A 16687-nucleotide genomic window follows, 5' to 3' on the forward strand; every position below is an offset into this window, starting at 1 on the left:
CTGGGTACCTGCAGAGGAGGTACCTGGCAAGGACACAACATGTTTTAGTGGGACTGAGGGAGTTACTTTTGGGAGGGAGAAATAGCTGTGAGTAAAGGACAAGGTTCCAGTGGCTGCATTTCCCACTTTACATTGTTTCAGCAGAGCATTGCCTGATGTACCAAGTACATGTTACAGACCTTCTGGAACAATCTTTCAGAAAACCAGTAAGACAGTTTGACACGACTTAGAACATCTGGACTGCACTGGATGCCAGCAACCAGTGAGAAATTGAAGTATTTCGTGCAAGTCATCGCACTTTTTTGTGACTCAATTCTCACTTGCAACAAGAGAATTTCTGCCTCTATGAAAGTGCTTTGATCTTCCCACGATAGGCACTGTATCATTTCTCAGATTCTGTATTAAATAATGATCTCTGGAAATAGACAACAGGGCAAGAAGAAGTACATCAAGCAGTCAAAACCATGGGGACTCCCGGCTACCTACCACAATTACTTGTACTAGATGGAAGAAAACCAAACCAGAACTGGTGACCACAACACACTACAGCTGGTCCTCTATCCATGCAATGCTGTTCACTGCAAAGGTTTCAGAGATCCTGTCCTTTTTCTTGTTGTACATGTCAGTGTTAATTCTTTCCATATTTCAGGCTAATCTCTCTCTGGACTACTGCATCCATGCAATTCACTAGCATGCTTACACTGCACCGCTTGCTGCCTTTGTCATGCACCTTTAGAAGCCTTGACAATGAATTAATTTTTTTCCTTCTTCACTGCTTTTTCTTTTCTTCAAAGGCATCACTGCTGGGGATTTTTATCTGTAGAAGTGATATGGAGAAAATGTTGATTATTTCAACTTTCATTTTCCTGGAGTGGTTCATTTGCTATTTCTGCTGAGGCATTCAGTCTATGGATTTGCAGGTGGCTTTAAAAAAGTAATTCTCTGAATCAGAAACTACTGTTCATACAGAAGACAGTATGTGATGACAATTTCTGGTATTCAGAGAATAGGAGACCTAATTTTACACATTCTTAAGGATGATCAGCTACAGCATAGTTGGAGTATCAAGTATCTGGGACTAGCTCTGGGCTCTATTACTTCTTTTTCATACTTGTGGAGGGAAAAGCCCCAAGCTTTTACAAAGTCAGGAACTTGGTAAGTGGTATTACTTCTCTTCAACTTCCAGTCCAAAGCCTTTTACTGAGAATTTGTGTAAGTCCATTACTAAGTGCACTTAGATGAGAACTAGAGTCACTGTTCTCAAAAAGCATGACTAGTAAATAGGTAACAAGCAACTCTATGCTTTTCTAACTATAAAGAAGCAACTGTTTCACTGTACAAGGGAGCTGAATGGAAATGAACAACCACTGTAGACAGTATCGTACTTCCAGGGGAAGTCTCGTTTTAGGTGGTTCTGAACTGGCACTCCACCAACTGTGGTTTTGTTTTCAATGTCAAAAAATGTAACAACATAGATGTAGGCATAGATTATTATTTTTATTGCTCTTGTTAAAAAGTCAGTGTATGAACTATGGCACTATGCCGTAAAAACGCAACATTACTGAGTGATCTAACAATATGAGGTCCATTATAACAAGATTTTGGACATGAAGCGTAAGCTTCACTGTGGATTTCCAAACAAAAAAAAACAAGCTTAAGAGGTAAATGGATTAATAGTAACTGATGAATGTGGAATTTCAATACTAAGTGAATACAGAGTGGACTTGCAAAAACCAAACATATAAAAATCATGTCCTGGATGAAACCCCACTGTAATAAAACATGGTGCCTATTAACTCAGTGCTTAGGGGACTGAAAAAAAACTATGGCAATATTCCTAATTCTGAAGTAAACCCAAACGACAGCATATCCATGGGGTATTATTGCACTGTGTTGCTTCAACTGACTTGCAAAATATTTTTGCATTGAGACTTACTTTTTTAGATATGCAATCTTATTTGAAAGATGCATTGCAAAAAGAATGGTGGTGTCCTAATTAGAACTTCTATACCCTTTATGAAACGGTTTAAGCTTATCTGGCACACCATGAAGCTCTTGAAATGACTCCACTTCTTCAGAAAAGGTCTTTACATTTCTCAGAGGATGGGTGGACACAGAGTAGCAAATAAAGGGGAAAAATGACAGTGGACATTAGTTTCCCAGTAAAAAGATGTCTTATATCACACAGCAGACCAGAAATAAATAAGATGAAATTTGAGGAGTCTGAACATAAGTCTTTGAATCACAGAGTCACAGGCTTCACCAAATTAATGTCAGTATATTTTGTTAAGAATAATGCAGTTACTATATACAGTATGTTTAGCAGATAATGCTAACAAACAATACACTAAATTAATGGTAGTTAAACAAGAAATATACTAAACCAACATATTTGATAAAAAAGGAAGGCAACCCCCAGTTATGCATAGTTACATATGATAATGTCCAGCTCCCTGGAGTCCAATGGATTGACACTCTCAAGCATCAGGAAGCCGTTTTCTGAGGTGTAAACAACATAATTAACAGAATCCAGCCAAACTATAGGGGAATTACACTGTCAAAAATCTCAAGTCCAACCACTAATCACCTCTAAATGTTACCAATGCATAGCTGCAATGGGGCAGTCATCCATTCAAAGGTTTTACACTGACATTTTTCTTCAAAAGACCTTCTAAAGAATGTGCTCTTTAACGTGGTGGTGATCCAGACACAAAAATGTGACAAACCCAAAGCACTTAGGTTTAGAAGCACTTATTGAAGAATCCATACTGTATTTACAGTGTATTGTGTATGACTGCACACACTAGTAAGCTTCTCCTGTTTACTATTTCTTATGTGGTATCTTACTCTTCATAGTATTTCTACATACTAAGAAGAGAAGAGTTTTTTCCCCAAGAAACCAGCTTTTCTGATATGGAAAGCCACCATGCCCTTATCCTGCTTTGCCACAGTAAGGTGTGTACAATGAACATGACAACATCAAATTCCCATGGATGACAAAATGACTCAGTTCTTCCCTTTGTTTCTTGCTCAGCTTCTCTGCTCCCTTACAACTGTGCAGTCATCCTCCAGTTCTTGTCCAGTAAGTAGAGGCTTCCCATCTATATCACCCATCTTTTTTTGCATCTCTTCCACAGTTTTCAGTAGAGCTGCTCGCTCCTGCTCAAGAGTGAGAATGGACTGCTTCAGTTTGCCTTCATTGGTCAATAAAAGCTCTACTGTAGCTTCAAGGTTTTGGATTTTTCCATTAGCCACCTATTAAAGTAAAAAGATAGCAGGGGAGAAAGGATGGGAAGGGAAAAAAGGTAAATTCATTAATGACTGAAACCATCTTTAAACTATTTTTTGAGATACATGAATACATATAAAATACTTTAGAAATTATGAAAAATTTATCTGACAATATAATGCAAAGTAATGAAATTAGAAAGTTACTGAATCTGCAAATTTTATACTACAGAACAGCAGGTTAAGATAAGCTTCTGTATGGGTCAATTGGGAGATATTTTTGGCCAGTCACACTTGTTGCTTTGCAAAACAAAGACAACTCAACATATTAGTTGCATCCTTATTTCATCTCAACATTGAGTCCAACAAATACCAGGTTTGAAGGAAAAGGAGAAGAAGAGGATTTAGAGCAATATGCAAATGGAAAACACATTGTGAAAAATTTCAAAAATTCTCCCTCAAAAGGCTGCATATACTGGCATTCTACTTCATGGTAAAACAAAGTATTAGATTGTTCAAACTCATTTGAGACCTGTAGGTACTTTGACAACATCAGGTGTCTGTTTGGGAGTTTGAGCACTGGGTAACATCAGGAGACATGAGTATAGGGTGGTCTTTGCCTTCAGGAAAGTGTTTGCCTTTTTGATGAGCCCACTACCCATCATGTAATTATGATGGGTTAAAAAGTTCAGCCTTTGGGGACAAAATATCGACCCACATTATCTGGTGATGCACTTTCCTCCTATCAGCAATGTGTCACCTTCCACCCTATAAAATAAAGTCTGATGAAGTCCACCTCCAAGACAAAGGGATTGCTCCAACACTACAATGTTGGATAGTTAAGTTCCCTGCTGTGATACTAGTTGCTGACTTGCCAGCACTCAAGCAGAGATGAACTTAACAAACTGCTTAAGGCTGTCAAGGCTGTAGGGACAGGAGTGGGTGGAAGATCACAGAATCACAGAGTGGATAGGGTTGGAAGGGATCACTGGATGTCATCTAGTTGCAACCTCCCTGCTCAACCATGGTGCCCTAGAGCATGTCACTCAGGACTGTGTCCTGACTGCTTTTGATTATCTCCAGTGAGGGAAGACTCTACAGCCTCTCCGGGCCATCTGTGCCAGTGCTCAGTCAAGCACATTGTAAAGTTTTTTGTGTTCAGGTGGAACTTCCTATGCATCAGTTTCTGCTTGTTCCCTCTTTTCCTACTGCTCTGCACCTCCAAGTGCACCCCACTTCACACCTTCTCTTCATATACTGATGACCTGCTCCAGGAGCTTCACCTCTCGTCTCAGGAGCCCAGAGCTGGACACAGCACTCCAGATGTGGCCTCACCAGGGCTGAGCAGAGGGGCAGGATCACCTCCCTCAACCTGCTGGCAATGTTCTCCCTAATGCCCCCAGGATCCCATTGGATTTCTTGGCCACAGGGACACATTGCTGGCCCATGGACAGCTTGTTATCCACCAGGAGCCCCAGGTCCTCCTCCACAGAGCTGCTCCCCAGCAGGTCAGCCCAGCCTGTGCTGGTGCCCGGGGTTATCCCTCTCCAGCTGCAGGACCCTGCACTTGCCCTTGCTGAATTTCAAACACTTCTTTTCTGCCAGTCTCTCCAGTCTGTCAAGGCCCTTCTGAAGGGCTCACAGCACTCTGGGGTATTGGCTGCTCCTCCCAGCTTTTGTGTCAGCAGTGAACAGAAGGCACCTGCCCCTTCATCCAAGTCACTGATGAGTAAGATAAATAATACTGGGCCCAGTGTTGAACCTTGTGCAACACTGCTAGTCACAGGCCTCCAATTACTGATCAGAACCCTTTGAGACCTGTAATTCAGCCAGTTTTCAATCCACCACACAGCCCACTGTCCAGTCCACACTACCCGAGCTTAAGATCCTTGATACAGGTATTTACAGGACATTAAATCTTGAATATCATCCCAGAAATCCATCTTCCTCTTATTATAGTCAGCAATTTCCTCATCCATTTTCCAAAAGCTTTATGAAAATATCTTGCAGAGGAGTGCCACTCCTTCTGACTTCTCTAAGGCTAAACCTAGAACCTAAAACAGGATCAGAATGTACAGCTGAAGCAAATTTTTTTAGGAGGTGCAATCTAAATCTGCATGATTAACTAGCTTTAGGCAGGATTAAGAACCAATGTCTGAGAAAACTAAATTTCCCTCCCCAATTATCTTACAATGTTTATGTCTTCAACAATAATCAAGAAGTTTGAAATGTCTGCTTCTTACATTTGAAGTCCCTTTCTCCATCAAATTAAATGCACAGTCAAAAGTTTTATAGCAAACATCCTGTTATAAAGCATCCAGAAAGCTGACTTGTTGCTCAGATAAGCAAAGAATAACCCCTTACACAGAACAGATGCATGACCTCTGAAAAAACTGCAGACTGAACAGGCATTTAGAAATTATTTCACATAATGTTCAAACAATCTGGATAACAATTTAAAAAATTGTAATAGAAAGTACGTCCTTATAGACAACATATCTTTCTCTAATGTATCCTTAAATTGTCACATAGCAATTAGTTTACCCATTTTTGACAGAGTAGTATCCCTGCTGTAATAAAGCAGTGACTGAAAATGTAAAATGAAGTTGAAAAAGCATTTTATTTTTAGTTATCTTCTACAGATATGATTTTAATTACAAGAGAAGAGGCCATGTGTTGAATCAGCTCTTCACTAACTAGAGGTATATGCTCTAACCACCCTCTCTTAGAATTTCTTCTGCATGTAAACTTTGAGGGCTAAACTAAATACAGCTTTTAAGTGGCTACATTTTAAATTCACTAGACCAAACATCAATCCCTCCTGTGATGTGATGTAGGACAGTCTCTTCTGAAAAGGTATACAAATTAAAAAATTAGAATGCTAATCATAAATTGTACCTGCAGTTCTTCCAGGAGATCAAAGTTTTGTTTGCGCAAGCTACTGTTTGCCTTTTCTAATTTATCCAGTCTCTGATTGTCATTTAAAGATGAATCTATAAGCTCATCTTGAAGCACATGATATTCAACCTCATAAGCTTGCAACTGTTTGGCAATGTCCATTTCAAACACCTGTGGGATATAAAAATATTTATTAGATGCTGTGCAGATCAAAAATGTTTCTCTTTCAAGGCTTAAAAATCTATTGATCTAGATTTAGATATTTAATCAATGCATACAAAAAAGGACTTATATTTTGGCATTCACATTTCCTATTGAGGAAATGGCAAGCCTGAGGCACTAGAGTGAAATACATTGGCATTGGATCTACTTAAAAACTTTGCTACTGATTTGCAGCCTGACTTCAGTAGCAAAGCAAAGGATGTGGACTGTGTAGGGTATTCCTCTTTTCAAACTTAATATATCTCAGTTTGGCATAAACCCTTCTAGTCATAATCAGAATTAGTTGTCAGTTCAGAAAAAGTGTGGTCCAAATTTACCTACTACATGTACAAATGTAAGGCTAAGAAAAATAAAAGCACTAAATGGAAAACTGCAAACTTGGCTATCTTTATTTATGATTCTAAAGTATTTTTACAGATGGAAAGAAAATGAAATAATCTATCCTTACACTAACACACTTAACAAAACCATTATGCAACATCAAAATAGATTTCTATTATTGTTAACTACAAATCACTGAGGCAAATGCTCAGTCTTGTCCATGAACATTAAGAAAACCTTTTATTTTAAAAGCAGATAAATAAATTGAGATGAGAGTCACCCAAAGGAAAAAAACTACTATTTTCTTTTCCTTTTTCTAGGTTTTGGTAGCCATCAGCCTTCAAATTATTCATAATTATTACTCCAATCTCCTCTGCAATCAGGGAAGAAGGTAGTAAATTAAAAGGACAAGTGTGCCAATCACAGCACACAGAAGAAATAAAAGTTGATTTAAAAATGCATTTGAAAAATAGCCTAAGAAAGGAAGTTCCTGGGTCATTCTTTATTTTTAAACCTCTTGTACTTTATTCATTTAGAAAATGAGTCGAATGTCAAATCCCATCTTAAATACCTGTTAAAAATAACAGGAACATTTGTCGATTTTATCTGCTCTATCTACAAGACTTCAACTGTTGGTTAAAGAAAACATCAGTTTATGAAATGTTTCTGTCAGATGTCCAAAAAAAAAAATCATCTCATAGTTAAATAGCAGCAGAAACTTATATACTGAGCATCTAAGCACAGAAGGCTAAAATACAATTTTAATTCAAGTTTGATTACATGTAGGGAATTTTCATTTTCTGTGAATCTGAGCATCTCTAGAGAAGACACTGCTGAAATTTCAATAAAATAAGAAGTGCAATTCAGGAGGGTAGAATGTTAGTTCCTCTCATAACCTCTGCCACTTCTAGCCTCTGTGCTCCTGAGGAGGGAGGGAAATCCCTGGTGTCATAACCAGAGTATCAAATCTGAAAGAAGGGAAACATGAGGCAATAAAAAGTTTGATTTGAAACCTAGCCAACTGAGGGCATGTTAAGGCACAAAACCAAAGGCCATGCTGCAGCAGAAGGATGATGGGGATTAACCCAGGAGCTGTGTGTGGACTGTGGGCTGGTCAAACAGCTGCTCTCTTCAAAGGCAGCCCTGATCAAAAGTGGAGGAACTGCTCGTCCTTCTACCCACTTCTACCTACCCACTTCAAATTTAGAGCAGTCAGGGCTGCCTAAACAAAGCATCCCTCCCTCCTTCCACTAAAGCACATGGTTTTGTGCAGCTCACCTAAGCACTGCAAGTCTTTCAGCCTGGTAGGTAACACACAACCCCCTTTGTGCCTTGCAAATTCCTTGCTTTCCTTCCCCTTGCACAGACTTGCTAGTTCTCATCTCCTTCCTCTGATAAGCACTAGGAGCCATTTTTCTGACCCTAATGTGGGCTGTGTCCCCCAGAAGCTTCGCTGCCAGGGCTTAGAGGGAGCCCCTGGCCAGTCCTCTGTAGAGCACTGTGCTGCTGCTGCAGCTTTCTGTATCAACCCATGGGCTTTGATCCCTGGCAGCCCTTGGAGGATTGTCAGCATCTGCAGTTCTGCACAGCACAGTACTGCTCCCATGTTCTGGACCACAAAAGGCCTTCAGAAAAACGAGCTAAAGCCCATCTTCTATTTGCCTGCTGCAGTTTAGATGTCAAGTGTAAAAACATTTAGGGTCTTTAAACAGGCAAGCCTTAACTGAGATAATCTCCGATTTTTTTTTATTCTGTAAGTATCATCTGGAGTATTCTATCTTAGCAATATTGCATCCTTTTCCTTGTCTGCTGTTTAAAAGAACTGTATCAAGGATTCCAAGTTTTGCTGTCTAGAGTCACTACTCACTTCATGAGTCTGCCCTGCCCCATGTACAGCTGACAGAATTACAAAGGTGCTGTGGTTACATACTGGGTCAGTACCATAAAAGCCAGTAGAGACAGTCAATGTAGGGAGGCTTCTAATTTCATTAAGTAAGGTTAACTTTGTAACTCTTGTAAGTCAATTTTTCCTTCTGATGTGAGTCTTGGAAGGCAAGATTCATTGTGAAAAAGAATTAATTTTGACTAAAGGCTTCATAAAGTGACAATAACTACAATACCACACAAAGCTACTAAGTAATCTTAGTTTACAAGTCATCTGCTTCCAAAAGTTTTTAATATCTTCCAAATTACAAGAGAGTTCTCAGCTTGAAGTAGCTGTTCTGGTTTTCCTGTCAAGAACTTAACAGGAGCATTTCTTTGCATACCTCTCATGTGTTCAGTTTATTTCATACCTGACTAATGGTCTTTTCCATCTGTACCAAACCCAAGTTGGGGAGAGTGTTTTTAATAAAATCAACAATAGTTTCTAGATGCTCATGCTGCAGAATTAAGGGCTTGTGGCTTCCCAAAAGGCTTAAAGCCACTTTAAATATAGCCTCTGATCCTTGAAGAAAGAGCATATCTGTGAAAACAAGGAAAACCAGGTTATATAAAGCAAGCACATCTTTTGACAAGAATATCAAAACAATAAATTGTCCAAAGTCAGCAACTTCTGGTAGGAGTGACCTGGAGGTGACACTGTGCTGGACATGTGTTTTTGGCTACAGCTTTAGAAGTTTTATAGGATCAAGATTATTAAGATTATTACTGTGAATAACACACTTGACTAACACAATCACTTACTGATTTGTTTAGTGAGTTTTCACAAAAAAAAGGCAATTCAAGTTTAAGCTAAGTCTACAATAAACTAGGTAGTCAAGTTTATCAATGTTGCCATTTTTTATGCACATAATAGTTTAGTGGGCTGATTTCATGTTTGCAGGAATATAAATTTGAATAGAACTCTAATCTCAATGCCCTTTAAAAATCATAGTACAACAGGAAAAAACCCTATACCTGAAGACACAACTGAAGATCTGAAATTCTGTTTTTCTCTCATGTGGTGCAAAAAGCCACAAAACCACAATACAACATTGAGCAAATGAGCCTACATGCACACTTTCCAGTAGCCTCAAGTTTCAGGTGCATGTGTTTAATTTTAGTATGTGTCTCAACCACTTCTGTTAATATGCTAATAATGATATTAATAAGTACGCTGAAATCTTAGTCATACAGTTTAAGTGTAAATATTGCAGGTGACCCTGCAATGACAGCAGCTGGCATACCAAGCACAGTGAAACCACAGTACACAGTGACCTTTCAATGTAATGTCCTTTCATGTCTTTTCTTTTACAAAGTGCCTATGTATTTATAGAGTAAAGAAATATAAGTCTGCAGTAAAGGTATCAAACAAGAAACCCAGTTTGTAGAAACAGCACTGCCCTGCATTTGACTTTCCTGCTACTGTAACTCAAGAATCTGCTCCTGGCTTCATTGAAGGACTTGCCTTGCTACAGGCAGAAGCATCTAACAAATGAAACAATACTGATGGAGGTGATAAACGAATAGAAGATACTGTGGCATTTTTATCTACTTCCTAAATATAAATCTACTGTGAAAGGGCTTCTCTAGGGCTTCTCTCTTGCTCTTTCCCTGCATTGTATTTGAAACTGTGAATGCAGCCACAATCAACCACATACAAAGTAGCACAGTGGCAGAAAAAAAAAAATAAAATAAAAAGAAGAGTAAAGCAAAGAGAGAGAAAAAAGAGAAAAAACCCTCTATGCTGTAAGAGAAACAACTACTAGCACAACTACAATTATCCGTGATGTAAAGAAGAACCTATGAAAGCACTGGCTAACGGCCTTTCTTAGAAAAAACAAACTCTATTTCCAAATTTGTATCATAATGAAATTCCCCTCTTTCACTCTTTAGCTTGCAATGTTGAAGCCATATAACTCATTTCACTCTCTCTCTCCAAGAAAGAAAAGCACAAGTAAAAGGTAGCCACAAATCTCACACTTTCTTGCCGTTTGTCCTAAAAGGGGTGCAACATTTTTCAGCTGTGTTGAGCTGAATGTGAACTGCAGTGGCAGAAATGATTAAAAAGTGATAACAGAGCAGGCATCTACCTCAATTCTCTATTGAAACTCAAAACTATGGGAAAAATCATTCATAGGGAAAGCTCTATATTAGGACAGGAAATACTGAAGAACAGCTAGAAATACAAAGTGAAAAAAGCAGAGCTAAAAAGAATGTGTTTTTATGATTCAGCACCTGCCCCATAACGACATGCAGATTAACTCAAGGTGACCTAAAAGTTGTTAATGAATGTCTGTATGACTAAGCTGGTAATACACAGCTGAAATCCCTTTCTCATTTAAAACAGCAAGCACTTAACAAAGACCTGTTTGTTATCCATTCCCCATGCTTCATATTAAGTGGGCTCCCAGCCAACAACAATACAGTGAAGGTACCCAAATTAATGTCAGCGTGACTGGCAGCCTACAGGATTAAAAATAAATATAAAGTTTTATCTACAATCTTGAAACAAAATAAACATTATTCTATCAAATCTCCTTTAATAACAAGTAAGCAGGGGTACTAAAGAACATATCTTAACACTGTACTTTCATCAGCTCCTGCTCAGAAGTGTTGAAAGTTTGGACAGATAAATAAAAACTTAGAAGGATTTTCACTATTTGATTCATAAAACAGTCTAAACCACTTCTTTTACATATTGCCTGTTAGATGCCTGCAAAAAGCACACTCTATGGAAATACAAAGGAATGGTCTGTAACAATTGTATCATTAAATAGGAGTGAGCTATTTTCAAATACTAGGTTAGAAAATTGAAGTGCAATCTCAGACTGTCAGTAACCTATAAATCAGTTACAGTAATTTCACGATTACAAGCCGCACTGACTATAAGCCGCATCTCCACGTGTTGGCAACATTTCGTTCTTTGTCCATAAATAAGCCGCACCCAATTATAAGCCGCTCTGTCGTTTGCAGCAAGGACCTGTGTGCAACAAAGTTGCCAAATAGTAACAGAATCGCCGGATGGCGGGGTTTACTGGCTTGGCTCGGGCCATGAGGGCTGGGGGCTGCCGATGGGGCCAGGTGGCCCAGCTCGGCGCTGCCACTCGGCGGGGCTGCTCGGGGCCAGCCGCCACTGCCGCTGGGCTTGTTCGCCTCAGCCTGGTGCTGCGCCGCGGTGGCAGGGGGGCACGGAGCCTGCCGGCACCTGCAGCGGTAGTGGGAGGCGGGGATGGAGCCCACTGGCACCCACGGCAGCGGCAGGTGGGGACGGAGCCCCCTGCCTCCCCCCGAGCCGCGGGGCCAGCAGGAGGGAGCCCCCGCCTCTCCCCTACGCGCTACCTGCACAGAGCCCGGCTCCACCTGCTGTACAACAGAGTAACCAATTTGTAACAACCACGTAAAGACGGGTTTTACTGGCAGGTTGCTCGACTCGGCACCTCAGTTTGCACTTCCGGGGTTGGAAATGTCAGAAAATTATTCACATATAAGCCACTCCTGAGTGTAAGCCGCATTTCCGGTGTGGGAGCAAAATTTTAGTCAAAACGGTGCGGCTTGTAATTGTGAAATTACTGTACTTCAGCATCAACATTCTTTCCTCCCAAGGGTTCTAACAAGTGAGCAATGAAAATCTATGTATATATGCTCCACGAAAGTGTGTGAAGACATAAGTAAAAAATGATTGAATTTTAACTCGTCATGCTGCTAATGACAGCCACTGGCAGAATGACAGCTCTACCCATTTTTGTTTAAAGTTGTGTTTCAGAGTCTTTAGTATGGATAAGGATGAGATTTTACTTTCTAATGTAAGAGAATGTCCAATGTTCCTAACCTACATAGCTTCAGTAAATACTGTTTTGAGGAAATTACTAAATACAAAGGAAATACTGGGTTGAAGGAAAATACTAAATACAAAACTGCATGTGCTGGTCACATTGAACTTTCTCTCTAAAAACATCAGAGGTTTTAAAGAGGCAATAGTTTCTGTCATACATGCTTTTATCTTCTTGACCTAAAATCAGGTATGTGAAGATCATGCATCTGAGCCTTCTATTCTAATGCAAAGTCTTTGTTTTCTAAAGCCCTACAATCCTTCAATGACAGAGAAAATACTAATCTGTATATGAAGGCAGAAATCCAAATATACTGGATATACAAGGCACTTTTATAATCTCACTGCAGTCAATTGCCCCATTCAAATGCTTCTACCATGTACAAGACTATGAAAGATTAACAAAAAGATGAGCAGATTATAAACTGGGTATATGACACTTGCATCCAGCACTTCATTTGATTCCTACAGATTATTACTGTTAGCTACATACTTGTTGACGTACATTAACCTGCTTTCAACTCTTCCAGGAGAAAAACACGCTGTTTTCCCTGGAATTTGGATGCTAATCATGGGACATATAGTTCTACCCTATGCACCATCCTTTTCTAGCACTTTTCCTAGCACTACTTTTAGTATGCCCTTAAACAGAAACCAGAAGAATTGTTGCTGATTCTTCTTGAGCTCTATATTACTATTTGTGGTAGACAGAACCATATTGTTTTCAAGTCAGGCAAGTGTCAATATTAATCTTAAATGAGACTGACTAAGGAAAATCAAACTAGCTTCTCACTATAAGAGGAGAACTTGGAAGAAAGTTCCAATTCACCCCACTCATTATGGACAACCTGGTAGGCCAAAATGAATTTTTAAATTAATTGAATTCACTGAATTACTTTATTAATTAAATTCATTAATTAATTGAATTTTAATAATTGTTTGGTTTTTGTTGAAAAACAAATAACTGAAAAGGAAACAAAGCATCTTTTCAAACACCAAACAATCGAAATACACATCCAGAAGACAGCACCAAGGTAAATTCTTAATTGGAATTTAATTTAAAAAGAGAGCTTCTGCAGATTCTAAAAATAGGCAACAGAAGTGACTTTAGAAACTAAGCCCCAGATGATTCCAAACATTTTTGGAACTAAAATTGTCAGGATTTAAACCAGAAACATTAGTTTAAATGTCTTGTATTTCTGCAGAGTAAATCAATTATTACACTGCAAGGGCCATCGTTGTGTGTATTTTCAAACATGACCCTGAAGCTAATTTTCTGCTGACACTGCTGATGGACATATTTCTCAGATGATGCCTTTGTTTCTTTTCAGCTTGAAATTAAATGATTGTTGGTGTTGAAGCGTCATTGTCAAGATACAATGGCTGCCTTCATTGCATCAAATTTTACATCTTCTCTAGAAGTGGTAACAAGGCAGGAAAAGGTAACAATGAGGATGAAAAGACATTAGGGACTGTAGTTTACTTTCCTCCTCTCTCTTCCAGTTTTATTGATATACTGCACACTCTATAGGATGACCTCTATTGTTTTTCTTCTGTTCACAGTAAGAAAAGTATTTCTCCTGAGTGTCTGAAACAGGTTGGATAGTAATGCTGTTGTTCCTAATAATGAAATTCCAAATGTAAGACTTCAGAAAGAACAGAGAGAAGTTTTATAAAGAATTACCAAACACTCTGGATACGAATCCAAGGGGAAACTGGGAGGCAAACATGGTGAGAAACCAAGGAGCAGCATAGAGGCTGGGGCCAATCTCATGCTCCTCTAGGTGGTTATAGAGATCTCGATGGTAGTCATGAAGAAGTCGAGACAATTGGTACATCTGGATCTGCACAGAATAAGAACAAGTGAGTAAAGATCAATTAGTTTTAACATTCATAATAGCGAAGTCCATGCTTCATACTTATCAGAAACAGAGAAATGGCAATAGATGTTTGGATGAAATTGTGTGGAAACAAAAAATACTTGGAAGCCACCTAAAAGACACAGGATGGGTCACCTGTGAGCCTACTACAGGTTCATTTACAGGGCCATTTGACATTTGAACACAACAGAAGTCTTCTACGGCTTCAACAGTTTCTCCAGAAGTATTTTGATTTGAAAATCATGCATTTAAGATGATGCATTCTTTTCCTAGATTATCCTTCCCTATTTTTAAGAACTCAATCTAAGTTCAGGTTTTGACAGTGCTAGCTGTATTGCATTATTATTATTATTTAAGATTAGCATCCTTTACTTTAAAAAAAATGAAATCATACCTGTAAAATTGTCATGTCAGGACGATATTGTTTTCTCAGGCCCATGTCAAACATAAGAAACTTCAGCATTTTAAAAGCATCTTCTTCACTCATATGGAGTAATAAAACACCTGCTACAAAACTAAGGCCCTGGCAATATCCTACTTCCTGGTCCAGAAGTGAATAAGCTTTTAAAATATTGTAGAGTGACAGCTGCCCAGCTCCCAGCTGTGCTGAGAAGTATGGATGTGTTGGAAATGTGCGCCCTGTGAAAAGAGCTGAAGTTAGCGACTTCAATTAAAAAATAAACAACAAAACCCCCAAAACCTTGTCATGTAGTCAAACTAAACAGCCTTTCAAAAATGTAGATTCTTTTAAGAAGCAGATTTTTAACCAACCCACAGGAAGACCATAAGAAAGTTAATACAGAACAATTAACTCTTATACTGTACCACTGTTTTGTTACAATCGCTGCAAAGTTAATTTAGAAACTGTCAGGGGGTGGGGAAAACATGTTGTTTGGAACAGCTGAATACCTAATTCTTAAGACTGGCCCCTGCAAAGCTTATTAAAGGATAATAAACTATTATAAGGACTATTATAAGTTGTCCTAATAAGGACAACTATTAGGCACAGACTTGGAACATCTGTTCTACGTGAGCTAAGGCCCCTTCTGTTTTCTTTTCTCTTTTGTCTTTCAATGTAAATGTGTCTCATGTCACAACCCTCCTTGCCTTGGTCCCCTCCAGTCTCCATTTGCCTTTTTCTTTTTTCCTGCAGCCTATACAATAAAAAAGAATGTGTAGCCATATATAAGCTATGATATATGCTATACACATGTTATGTAAGAGCACAGCTAATGGAGGCAGCCAACAGATACAGCAGTTTGTGCAGCCATTTCTGGGCTTTGTTTCCTTGAGCTTTGAGCATACAGAGACTATGTCCAGGATCAGCAGAGGACTCCTGGAAATGTGAGGGTATTTCTGCTGGCTGGTAAGATTGATGCTGCAAAAGCTGATGCTAACCAACCCTTGTCAGTGGCCCTTGATGACAGGACGCCTGAAACCTTTGTTCCAGCTTATCTTTTATAAGGGAGGGTAACTAATGACCTGGGCAATGAGGCAGAGCACACCCTCAGCAAGCTTGAAGGTAATACAAAACTAGGAGGAGTGACAGCTACAACTATTACCATACAGAGGGATCTCAACAGGCTAGCCAAATGAGCTGCCAGGAACTTTATAAAGTTCAACAAAGTTAAGTGGAAAATTCTTGCAGTTGGAGGGAACAAACCCATGCACCAGTATTTGCCACCCATCTGGAAAAGGACCTGAAAAGGACCTGACTGTTCTGGTGGTCAGTAGGTTGAACATGAGCCAGCAATTTGCCCTTGCAGCAAAGAAGGCAGCTGGAATCCTGGGCTGCATTAGGAGTGCCACCGGCAGCTGGAGGCAGCTGGTCCTTTCCCTCTACTCAGCACTGGTTAGGCCATATCTGGAGTGCCCAATTCTCTGTTCCCACTACAAAAGAGGTATGGCCTTACTGGAGAGAGTCAGTCCAGCAAAGGGCCACTAGGATCACAGAGGGACTGGAGCATCTCTTCTATGACGAGAGGGTGAAAGAACTGCGACTGTTCAGCCCAGAGGAGAAAAGGCTCAGGAGGATGTTACCAGTGTGCACAAATACCCAGTGAAAGGGAATGAATAATGAACCAGGCTCTTCCCAGTAGTGCTCACTGACAGAACAAGAGGCAATGGGCACACACTGAAAAATGGGAAATTCCACCATTTTTTTTTAAACTGTGTAATATAATTGAATAGACACTGGCACAAGCTGACCAAGGAGGTGAAGTCTGCATCTATGGACATATTCAAAGCCTGAGGAAACATGATCCTAGGCAGCCTAGGCACAGCTTGCTTTGAGCAAGGGGGATTTTGACTAGATGATCTCAAGAGCTCCTTTCCAATCTCAACCACTCTGTGTTCTGTGAACAAAAACATTAAAGACTTTAACCTT

The 16687-nt window shown here is 39.5% G+C and overlaps 1 protein-coding gene across 1 annotated transcript in view; it reads right to left on the reverse strand.

The window, feature by feature from the left end:
• Positions 1–1476: 1476 nt before the first annotated feature.
• TBC1D1 (TBC1 domain family member 1) overlaps positions 1477–16687 on the reverse strand; it is a 99724-nt gene continuing 84513 nt past the window's right edge. The window contains 5 exon segments of the mRNA XM_033060353.2: positions 1477–3255; positions 6127–6297; positions 8964–9133; positions 14106–14265; positions 14696–14940. Of these exon segments, the coding sequence (XP_032916244.1) occupies positions 3031–3255; positions 6127–6297; positions 8964–9133; positions 14106–14265; positions 14696–14940 (971 nt within the window). The 3' untranslated portion in view covers positions 1477–3030.

The sequence above is a fragment of the Catharus ustulatus genome, chromosome 5, assembly GCF_009819885.2.
Source record: "Catharus ustulatus isolate bCatUst1 chromosome 5, bCatUst1.pri.v2, whole genome shotgun sequence".
Taxonomy (NCBI): Eukaryota; Metazoa; Chordata; class Aves; order Passeriformes; family Turdidae; genus Catharus; species Catharus ustulatus.